The sequence below is a fragment of the Colobus angolensis genome, unplaced genomic scaffold, assembly GCF_000951035.1.
Source record: "Colobus angolensis palliatus isolate OR3802 unplaced genomic scaffold, Cang.pa_1.0 Scaffold21, whole genome shotgun sequence".
In the NCBI taxonomy this organism is placed as follows: Eukaryota; Metazoa; Chordata; class Mammalia; order Primates; family Cercopithecidae; genus Colobus; species Colobus angolensis.
In genome coordinates this window covers 2,229,987-2,241,806 of record NW_012115266.1, presented here as the reverse complement: position 1 = coordinate 2,241,806, position 11,820 = coordinate 2,229,987, and the positions used below count along the sequence as shown (strand labels likewise).

At 45.2% G+C, this 11,820-nt stretch overlaps 1 protein-coding gene across 1 annotated transcript in view; it reads right to left on the bottom strand.

The window, feature by feature from the left end:
* The window catches only part of CHKA (choline kinase alpha), a 76,318-nt gene that overhangs the window by 12,696 nt on the left and 51,802 nt on the right, over window positions 1–11,820 (bottom strand). Inside the window, exons 6-11 of the mRNA XM_011942754.1 lie at window positions 9,523–9,636; window positions 5,518–5,651; window positions 5,009–5,113; window positions 3,654–3,712; window positions 1,139–1,226; window positions 498–606 (exon numbers count right to left, since the gene is read on the bottom strand). Of these exons, the coding sequence (XP_011798144.1) occupies window positions 498–606; window positions 1,139–1,226; window positions 3,654–3,712; window positions 5,009–5,113; window positions 5,518–5,651; window positions 9,523–9,636 (609 nt within the window). The remainder of the gene's footprint in view (window positions 1–497; window positions 607–1,138; window positions 1,227–3,653; window positions 3,713–5,008; window positions 5,114–5,517; window positions 5,652–9,522; window positions 9,637–11,820) is intronic.

Sequence of the window (11,820 nt, the reverse complement as noted above, 5' to 3'; positions counted from 1 at the left end):
TAGCTAGGATGGTCTCGATCTCCTGACCTTGTGATCCGCCCGTCTCGGCCTCCCAAAGTGCTGGGATTACAGGCTTGAGCCACCGCGCCCGGCCTTAAAAGGTTATCTCTAAAAATGAAGATGTAGGCCGGGGTGGTAGCTCACAATTGTAATCCCAGCAGTTTGGGAGGCTGAGGCAGGAAGATCACTTGAGCCCAGGAGTTTGAGACCAGCCTGGGCAACTTGGTGAAACTCTATCTCTACAAAAAATACAAACAATTAGCTGGGCGTGGTGGCATGCGCCTGTGGTCCCACCTACTTGGGAGGCTGAGGCGAGAGGATCACCTGAGTGCAGGAGGTCAAGGGTACAGGGAGCCATGATCGCACTACTGCGATCTGTATTCCAGTCTGGGAAACAGAGTGAGACCCTGTCTCAAAAAATAAAAAAGAAGATGTAATTCTAACTGCATGAAATTGATGTAATTTTCCTATCAAGTATACAAAAATTCATCTCCTACCTGTTGTTTCTTGGTGGGATACTTCCGGATGTTTGCTCTGAAAAAAGGGTACTTTTCATAGCTATAATCATACATCCACTCACAGAAGTGATTTCCAATGTCAAATCCCCTGAAATAAGAGATAAGACAGTGCACAGAATGAGACAAACCGCATGCCTGGAGGCTCCCTGACTGCAGAAGAAAGAGAGGCTGAGTTCCGAGCATGCCACTCCTGTTGCCATCTGGACTTGCTGAGGGAGCAGGACTGTAACTGTTTTAATGACAGAGACAGCCAACAGATGGTTGTCAGCATCACAGCTGACTAAAGCTATACAGGCGCACCTGAACCACAACTCCAGAACAATGTGTCTCCTCAACCAGGATTTATGAGAAGAAAATAATCTCTAAAGCCAAAAGAAAATGCCAAAGTCTAGCTGAATGGCATGGCTGTCCCCAACTAGCGCTGTCTGCTAGGAACAAGGAGGGCTGTGCCGCTTCACCACAACCATCACGGGCCACTGGATGAGAAGCCACTGATTCCAGGTGAAGCAGCTTGCAGCTCAGGGTGGCATTTTGACTTATTTTCTCTAATAACTGTTAATTAAGCATATCATAATGATAAAACAATATTGAGATGGAAACACTGGACTGTAACATATTACCTGTAATTGTAACTGCTGTATTCGAAGTCAATGAGCATCAGTTTCTGTTTTTCAGAATTCTCTTGGCCTTCCAGCAACAAGATATTACCTGCAAAAGGTTTGGATAACATGGCTTATGTTTTACAATAGAAGGTTCAAGTCCTTGAACAGCAGAGCCGAGAGAATGGATCTGATCCCTTAGGGAATCCTAAGTGAATGTGGCTTTTGGTCTGTGGACATCGCCAGGGCCTAGAAGTGCTCATGGGAGGCCTACCCCTGTGCACGGAGGCTCCTGACCCACCTGGCCATAAGAACCCCTGCTCACAGCCCTAGTCCCCGCCGGACCCCCAGGCTCACTATGGAACAAAGCCTGGTCTCTTGCTCTGCTGTCAGAAGAGTACTTCCCAAATGTTCTGTATGGTGGCATGCAGGAGCTCGGGCTAGCCAAACACCACCCTCAGCAGCCCTGGGACTTGGTTTGCTGTCTGCAGGCCAGCTGGCTGCAGCACCCCAGCTGGGAAGCTGTGGGAGTGCCTTCCAGTAAGAAAGACAAGGAAGAGCTCAGCCGCCACAGGGGATTCCCTGCTTTGTTCTTGCCTGCTTTTCCTTCCCAACGAGACCACAGGCAGCATTCCTACACCACTATTTCCTTTAGTGTTGGATTCTGGGTCAGGAGTTGGTCGGCCATCAGCCTGGCTCTGCAGGCCTACATTCCTGATATCCCCACACTAGACATGACGTTCACCATCTCCGACATCCTGGGGCTGGCACCAGTGAGCCAACCTTTGCTAGGGTTTCAGCTGCTCTCTCTCCCCAGGATTTCTAGCGGAGGTATAGTGTCTAGGTTCTTCAGCATACTTTTTTCATTTAGGGTAGCAATTACAACATAAACTGGAGACCAGAAAACATGTATTGGCTCACACTTGTAATCACAGCACTTTGGGAGGTGGAGGTGGGAGGATCACTAGAGTCCAGGAGTTTAAGACCAGTGTGGGAAACACAGAGAGACTCCATCTCCATGAATTATTAGCCAGGCATAGTAGTGTGTGCCTGTGATCCCAACTACTCGGGAGGCTAAGGTAGAAGGATCACTTAATCCCAAGAGGCTAAGGCTACGTGGAGCCTTGATTGCGCTACTGCACACCAGCCTGGGTGACACAGTAACAGTCTCAAAAACAAAAAAAAGGCAAATGCTCCGGAGGCAGACACCCAAAGTAGCAGAACAAAATCAATGTACAACTGTTACCTCTTCGATCCCTCCTACACTTTGCCATCATCAACGCAGCTGATCTCCTCCAGTCCCCTCGCTCTAGTGCTGTCTGTGCCATTTATCACCCCCTCACCACCAGAAGGGCAAGGATAATACACAAAGTTGTAGCTGTAATGTCTATATCCTCCTTGACTTGAGTTAGCCAGCTACAAGCAGCTAATTAGTAAAAGGTAATTTGGCTCAAATGAATGGCTTACGGTTGACGGGTCTTCATGAGAGACGGTTCTCAGGATTAAAAGCAAACTGCTGAGCCTGGCAAAGAAGGGCTCAAGGTGTGACCTGAACTACTGTGACTGGGGGAGGCAAGGTCAAGGCAGAGCAAGGCCATGTCAGCAGCACCAGTGGGAGCTGCATAGTGGGGGGCCTCTGGTGAGACTATTCAATGTGCAATTGCGTGGGATGAAGTTTTGTTACAGTAAGGAACATATCACTGTCATGTTTTCAAAGCAGAGAAGCCTGAAGTAATTAATAGCACAGTGCACTGATACTAGGAGAGAAGGTGTTAGGATTACATGTGTTGCAATAAGCAACACTATGCTATGTGATGCAGAAGGGAAGGGCCCAGGACTGAATGGGGCAGGCAGTGGATCTTGTTCTTTTATTGCTTTTTCAGGTTAAAAAAAATCATATATGTTTACCATAAGGAGTTAAACACTGAAAAAGTAACATGTGACTTGGAAAGTTTAAGTTCTGTATCCCAATTCCCAAGTTTAGTGAATATTCTTTCGGATTTCTTCCATGTAATATATATATACGTATATATATTATATATATGTATATTTTTTATATATTATATATATATTATATATATACATATATATATATATTTTTTTTTTACAGGATCTTGCTCTGTCATCCAGGCTACAGTGCATAGTATACTATAGCCTTGAAATCCCAGGCTCAAGCCATCCTCCGGCCTCAGCTTGCCAAGGAGCTGGGACTACAGGTGCACACCACTATGCCTGGCTAATTTTTTAATTTTTTGTAGAGCTTGGGTCTTGCTATGCTGCCCAGGCTGGTCTAGAACCCTTGGGCTCAAGCAATCCTCCCACCTTGGCCTCCCAAAGTGCTGATATTACAGACATGAGACACTGTGCCTGGCCTCATACTCTAAAAAAATAATACAAAACCTCATTGTCTGGTTGTATCATAATTTAATGTACCTTATACACTCTTGATGCTACCTGGCATTTTTCAGACACACTGCTAGTAATTTTCTAAGTATACACACAAACCTCATCTGTAACAGAACATAGCAATTCTTACCTTCTTGACAGTCATTATGACAAAATACAACTGGAGATGGAGTAGATTCAAGCAATGATCTGAAAAGAAAGGTTTCACTGTTACCTATCAAGCTTCTCAGTCAGCTGCACACCGTCTTGCCTTCTCCACATGGCCAGCACCAAATTTGTGCTCCAAAGCAACACACAGTTTGGGAGTAGTATCTGTGATGTGAATTCTGACAACTGTGTCAGAATTCCACAACAGCTCCACAGCAACAACTCCATAGCAGCTCCCGCCTGAAACCCCCACAGGCCCTCTGCACTCAGCTCTTTCCCCGGAGGACCCTCTGCATGTGCCACTCCCTCCTGGAGCCCCTTCCTCTGCTGGTCTCGGCTTGTACAGCACCCCTTTAGACAGCCCTTCTCCTACCAGTGACCCAAGCAGGTCCTCCTATGCAGACTAAGGGCCTACTTTGGTCTATGTTTCTGTCACAGCACTTATCACAATTTGACATTATTTTATTTGTTTACTTGTTTTCCCTCGGCAGTGATCATCAAGCCTAGCAGAGGAGGCACATACCTGAGTAATTAAAGGTGTAAATACTTATGGCTGGGTGTGGTGGCTCACACCTGTAATCCCAGCACTTTGGGAGGCCGAGGTGGGCAGATCACGAGGTCAAGAGATCAAGACCACTCTGACCAACATGGTGAAACCCCGTCTCCACTAAAAATACAAAAATTAGCTGGGTGTGGTGGCATGTACCTGTAGTCTCAGCTACTCGGGAGGCTGAGGCAGGAGAATCACTTGAACCCGGGAGGGGAGGTTGCAGTGAGCCGAGATCGCGCCACTGCACTCCAGCCTGGCAACAAAGCGAGACTCCGTCTTATTAAACAAACAAACAAAAAATGGTGTAAATACTTGTTAGTGTACAGATGTGAGTGGCCTGCACCCAGCATCACTCTGAGGACAATGATGGCCTTGCTTCAGAGATCAGCAGGAAGATTCTGTTTCTCACAAAAGCCAAGGTTGAACTGTAAGGAAGAGGGATTTTTCTCACACTCCCCAGCCTGCCCTTACTCCCTTCTCCCCAACACAGAAAATCCACCCCGCTAGACACTCTACTGCCCTGGCCATCAAGCCACTCCTTCAACATTTTCCTTCTCTATGGAACTTTCACAAACTGACTAGAGGCCACGTGTGGGCCTCTAGCATAGAGTCTATAATCTCTAGTCCTCTAGAGAACCATAATTCCAGATGACAAAACTTATCTGTTTAAATTCATCCTGTAAAATCAATGTAAAATGTCAGACATAAGGCAAGCTCATTCAATGTTTACTGACAACAGTTTTAGTGACTAAGAATATTTAAAGTCAGGAAATAGAAGGAAAACTCACCTCAGGTTTTCCAGTTCCAAAGGCAGATTGTAACTGAGCAATTTGTGGAGCTTTTTAATTCGGGATTCCTCAGTAAATTTAATTCTCAGAACTTCATTTAGATATCTATTAAAATTTTTTTTTTAAAAAAGAACAGAACAAAGAATCACCGTCAATTCACCAAGGCTTGTTGTTCTTGGGGCTTTGGTTAAACATTCAATCCCAGCGCAGTCCCAATGCCAGTGGGACCCCTCTGGCTGCCACGACTGAGGGAGAGGAGCGGCCTTGGGGGTTCGTGGCATTCTAGGAAGGTGACTTTCTGCCCCTTCACCCGTTCAATAGCATTTTTGTATAAGCCTTCTATCTTGGTTTAGGAATTGACTTTTATATGTAAGAAAGACTTATGAGACAAGTATCACCAGCTGACACCCTGTACTTCAGTGAACTAGGAAGACCTAGTTGCTCACTGTGGTACTTCTAGGAGCCACCACTGTAAAACTACATTAGGACCAAGTGATTTCACCACTTACTTTTCCATTGTGCCAAAAAGCCATTTTGGTTCCTTATTGAATGGCATTTTCATACCATGAAACGTAGCCATTTTCTCAGCGATTTCTGCAGAAATATCTGGCAAACTTAATTCTTCAGTATCTAATCGCCGGCTCTGAAATAGAAAAGGGAGTTAAAAACTGACCTTTACCAAGTAAACTAAAAAGAGTGAGATCACACAGTCTTAGGAATGAGAAGCCAGTTTTTGTAGCGCATTTAAGTCTCACCCAATGCCCCAAATTCCCTTAAGAATGGACGCTGCGTCCCCACAGACGGTGACCCAGCAATTGCTATGGCACTTCGACAGTGAGGAGCCGGCCACCTCCAAGTATCTATCTCATTCTGAACCCCTTTTAACTATGATAACTCCTTCCTTAAATTTTATTGAACTAAAACTACGCTATCATCTCTTCTTCTGGTCTCTAAAACCACAGCAAATGTCTATTCTCTACCCAATGCTGAAGTCCGTGTCTTCAGCAGTTTAGTTTATCACATGGCTCCGCTCCCAGCTCCTCCGTCAGCTGGGACATTCTACTCTGATGTGTTGCAGGTGAGATGCGGGGTCCAGAACAGGTCCTAACCAGGAGATGTGTCACAGGGACAGGGGGGCCGTCTCCAGCTGCTCCCAGTGGTGGTGTCAGCACCTGGCCCGGCACAGAGAAGGTGTCCAGGGCAAAGCTGGGCAAAAAAAGGTGTCTAGAGGACTTCCTCCTGGCCTCTGCATCCTGCACTTCCCCTAAATCAGCCTGAGGCCACGCTTGTTTGGCTGCCCTTTTACAGGAGGCCCATGTGAGCTCACAATCAACTGAAACCTCTAGAGCTTCCTCGTGTGACCTACCACCCTGCAGAAATCTAAAGAGAGGTTTCTGTGAAAATGCAAAGAAGTACAGCACAGAGGTAAGAGTGAATGCTCCCAACTTAGGGAAACCGCAGTTGAAATCGTGGCTTTAATCCTCATTTCAAAGCTACATGGCCATCCAAGTTACCTCATACATCTGTGTGTTCCCATTTTTATCAAATGGGAATCAGGACATCAAGTCTCTCACCGAGTTGCCAGGAGAGCTGGAGGAGAGAATGCAGGTGAGGTCTCTGGGACAGCACCCAGCCCAGGGTGCAGCTCAGCAAGTGGCAGACGTCTGCTACTGAGAGCTAAGAGCTCACTGTAAGCATTGGGCTCAACCTTCTATTCAACTCCCTCCAGAAAGCACTGTCACCACAGCACTGTCAACAAATTACCATGCTGCGATAAGAACAGGGACTCCACTTCCAGCAGCAGGACACGCAGGACTTATTAAGGTAGCTCACTCAGCTTTCAAAACTGCCATTAATTTGGCAACAAGGAAAATCTGAAGCTAACATGGCTCAGATATGAACAAATCTCAGTATTCCAAATTCCTTCCCCAGCACAGAGAGAAACAGACTACCTACCATCCCTAGTGGCCCCGCTATTCTCACATGCCCTTTGAAAGATGGCTATAGGAATCATGAAACTAAATCACCTGATCCCAAGCAGTGAAGAGTAAACCTAAGCCAGGTGTGGTGGCTCATGCCTGTAATCCCAGCACTTTGGGAGGCCAAGGCGGGAGGATTGCTTGAGCCCAGGAATTTGAGACCAGCCTGGGCAACACAGGGAGACCCCATCTCTACAAAAAAATAAACAAAATTAGTCAAACATGGTGGCACATGCCTGTAGTCCCAGCTGCTCGGGAGGCTGAGGTGAGAGGATTGCTTGAGCCTGGGAGGTTAAAGCTGCAGTGAGCTGAGATCAAGCCGCTTATATTTCACTATACTGGGCAACAGAGTGAGACCCTATCTTAATAAAAAAAAAAAAAGCAAATCTAGAAATAACATATAGTATTAGGTTGAATCAAATGAAACTGCTATTCTTGTTGGTCAAAAACAGTTAAACACCAGCAGCATCATATGGTTCAAACCTAGTATATAACAGAATTTTAAAAAAATTTTCACTATGGCTGGGTGCAGTGGCTCACACCTGTAATCCTGGTGACTTAGGAGGCTGAGGCAGGAAAGGAGCTTGAAGCCAGGAATTCAAGACCAGCCTGGGTAACATAGCAAGACCCATCTCTACAAAAAAAATTTTTTAATAAGCTGGGTGTGCTGGTGTGCACCTGTACTCCCAGCTACCTGAAAGGCTAAGGCAGAAAGATCACTTGAGTCCAGGAGTTCGAGGCTGTAGTGAGCTATGATCATGCCACTGCACTCCAGCCTGGGCAAGACAGTGAGACTCCCATCTCAAAAAAAAAATTTAATACGTAATAAACAATATATACAAGAGCATAGATAGAACTTAAGAACTAGAACAAAATCGATTCCACAGATACTATATGTGTCCTCATGCCTGACGTTTTTGTCCCCAAGATACTTTTATTATTCTGAATTGTGTTAACACAATTCCCTTACCTTTTCCAAAAAGAGAACTTTCACTACATGTGCATATATTCTTAAACAATTTTTAAAACGTATCAGGCTTTATAGAATGGTATGATACTACTTACAGTCTCCTGCAGTTTGGTTTTATCATTCGACATTATATTTGTAAGATTCACCTATATTGCCACTTATAACCATATGAGGTTTTATTATTTCCAAAATTATTTCAAAAACTTATTATCTCGGCCAGGTGCAGTGGCTCATGTCTGTAATTCTAGCACTTTGGGAGGCCAAGGTGGGCGGATCACCTGAGGTCGGGAGTTCAAGACCAGCCTGGCCAACATGGAGAAACCCTGTCTCTACTAAAACATAGCCAGGTGCCAGGGAGCAAACTAAAGGTAAAAGCTGGCGCAATGAAGGCACCATCTAAACACATCCTCAGCACTGGCAGCTAGCACAATGCTAGCACAGATGGACAGCACCACTGTCAACCAGAAGAGGACATCTCTTCTGGGGAGACAGAGCACAACTAGCCTCCCTGTTTCTGGGATGTGGGATTAGACAAAGAAACCCCTGCCCCTGGTCCCCAGCCAGATACAGCAGAGCACCCCTCTGCCAGGCATCCTACTGCTAGGCTCCATCTGCACAGATGTACAGGACAGCCCTGGACATGCCCAGGCCTCTCACGGATAAGACATCTCATGCAGCAGGGCAGGAAAAGCTAGCGGCTTATGACTCTAGTCCTCAAGGAGCTTATGCTCAATTAAAATGGGGAATATCTGGTCTATCTAGGAAGGGAGTGCAGGCTGACATAGACCAGCACTGCCAACCAAAGAAGTACTGCCAGGGCTCAGAGCCATACTTCAAAACACTTAGGGTTCATGAGAACCCCTGGGCATGAAGAATTGTGCAGGGCATGGAGTCGGGGGTGGGTGGGTAGAGGTACAGAAACTATGCTTTAGATATGTACATGTAACTCTAAGACATGGTATACTGGTAAATGTTATAGCAACACTAAAACTGCCTTGGGACAATAAGAAAGGGAAAATAATCCTGACTGCTTAGAAATAAGACTGCAAGGTCTTGGAGCAAGGCCTTGAAATCTAAGAATTTGACCAGCATACGGGGACAGGAAGATGGGAGGTAGGGAGACTCAGTGGGAATGCACAAAACAAACCAAGGAAGGGTGATGGGAAAGAACAGGCATGGCCCCCTCACAGGGCTACAGCCAGAGACTGAGCAGGGTACAGTCAAGGCCAACGTGTTCTAGCTGCAAGTTCTATAAAGCAGGGCCCCAGAAGCTGAGAGGAACAAAGTGAAAAAGGGCAAAGGCTCAGGGTCCACAGCCTCAGGGGACAATTAAATAAGTTTCATATATTTTTCAAATTTGGATGAATATATCTTTACAGGAAAGAAAGAGGTTCTGATATGAGTACAAAATAAATGTTGCTTTCCATGATTTCTGATACAGTTTAATGACATCGGTGAGGTTAACAGCTCAAGAACCAGCATTGCAGGTTCTTGCAGCAATGAGACAAAGAAGCCATCTTCTGTCTGTGGCTTATGTCAACTGAGCTTTTATGAACAAATCTTACCGGGATGAACTGTTCCAGTCGGCCTTGGGGAAAGATGCCATAGAGTTTTGGCCCAAGTGACCTCTCTGCGAGAATGGCAAACATAACGCTCTCCAGAACCATGGCCTCGGCCCCCTAAAACAGATGGCAACAAGTCAGGTGTTTACTGAGTGTTTGCTATGCGCCAGGCATCAGAGGCACTCTCACAGGAGTGTTTCATCTAATCCTCACGAGTATTCTTTCATGTGGACACTACTGTTATCACCATCCCCCATTTTAAATATGAAGAAATAGAGGTTCCAAAGTCACACATCTTGTCATTTGCAGGATTCATGCTTGCAAGCACTACGCTATATTGGTAAGATTTAAAATGTGAGTTTAAGTTAGGTCACTAGTTCCAAAAATAGAAAAATATCCATCAGTGCTTTTATTGTTTCTATTTATTTCGCAACCTATATAGGAGTCTCACTCTTGGCATCTCACCAAAGGCCACAACACCATCCATTCTGGTAAGGGTTGATTTGCTTTTGGTTGAGTGCACCTAGTTAAAGCAAAGGATCCAAAAGACCTCCTGCCTACTAAATTGGGCTCATGGGTCCAACAAGCTTGAAAATTACTGATTTAGGTCCAGGGTCTATGGCTCTCTAGTCCAAAGAGCAGACGAGCATGCAGCATCCCAGATTTCAGCTGGCATACCTGACCTTTTCCTGTTATTGAATGTTTGTCTTGCTGAAATCTCTATGATGCTGTCTGTTCTATCTTCGTCCTAATAATTAATGTGGGATCTATCATCATTTTGCCTTCAAAATCCGTGCTTTGATCTCAAAGCAAATTCAGTCCTTGGTCTTTCCCCCTTAAACAGCACATTACAGCATAAGGGTTTCTATCTGTTGGAGTGAAGGAGTCATTCTTAACCAGAGGTCCACCTGAATCTCTTAAAGAGCTTTTACCGGCTAGGTGGTGGCTCATGCCTGTAATCTCAACACTTTGGGAGGCTGAGGTGGGAGGATCACTTGAGGCCAGGAGTTAAGAGACCAACCTGGGCAACACAGTGAGATGCCCCATCACCACCAAAGTCTCTTTAAAATAAAAAAAGAACTTTTGCAAAGAGATTCCTAGGTCCTACCCCAAGTATTAAAAGAGAGGCACCAGCAGAGCTGTTTTGAAAAAGCTTTCAGATGATTCTAATTCACCCCCTGTGAAGAAATGTGCTGTGGAGGAACATGATCCCAGAGAAACATTCTCTAAACACATTCACGTTATCAAAAACTGAGAAACCAAGAGGACAAACTTATTAGGAAATGATACGGTACTAGAGTTACTAAGAAGAAAACAAAAAAAGAAAAGCCACTTCCAAAGGATATCAGACCACATTAAAGCAAAAAGTATTTTGGTCACTTTTACATTTTGTGGGAGCAAATGGATTTGTCGGTAATCCTCCACAATTATCATCTACAACCATCATTTGTATAATCCTCACAATTATGACCTGTCATCTTGTGAAGCTCAATCTTTCCTAATTTGTGGTTTTGTGTATATGATAATAGAGTGACAACATCAATCTATCAAGCTAATGAATTTTAGGGTGGGATTTGATATCAGACAGGTTTTATTTCTTAAAACCTTAGAGAACGACAACAAAGATCTAGTATCCTTGTTTAGTTGTCAAAAGGTTTCCAAGCACTTTTCAGTCCTATGGGAGAGTCTTCCAGAGGTGCAGTCCCCATCTTACTCCAAGCCCAACATCACAGAAACTTTCTGGGGCATTTAAGCAATGGTCTGCAAAGCCTCCTCCAAGTCTCTGCTTAGACATTATGTTCCCCTGCTCCCCAGGGGGCAGCACAGTCCTGGTGCTCCGGAGACTGTGGTCCCCACCCCCACCCTCATGCTGTGTAAAACACAAAAGTAACCAGGGGCTGGGTACAGCAGGACAAGGGGGTGCTGGACTCAGAAGTTCAGCATTTTGCACATCACGTCCACTGGGAAGGATTCTCGGAGGTGACTTTATTTACGTGTGGCATTGTCAACACATGTCACCAGCACTAGCCAGAATCCTCTCCAGAGCTGAGTCAACCCAGATAGGACACAGAGAAGAGGAAAAGAGATGTAAGAACTTTCCAATTCTCTTTAGCACCGCCCTAAACATTGTAAACAAAAACACCCTTATTCTTATGTAATACTGCAGTTCAATATTTATTCACAGTGGGAGAAAGGGGGAGATGGTGCATGGAGAGAAGGATTTGGAGAGGAAGAAAATGAGGCTGGGCACCATGGCTCACACCTGTAATCCCAACACTTCAGGAGGCCGAGGCAGGCAGA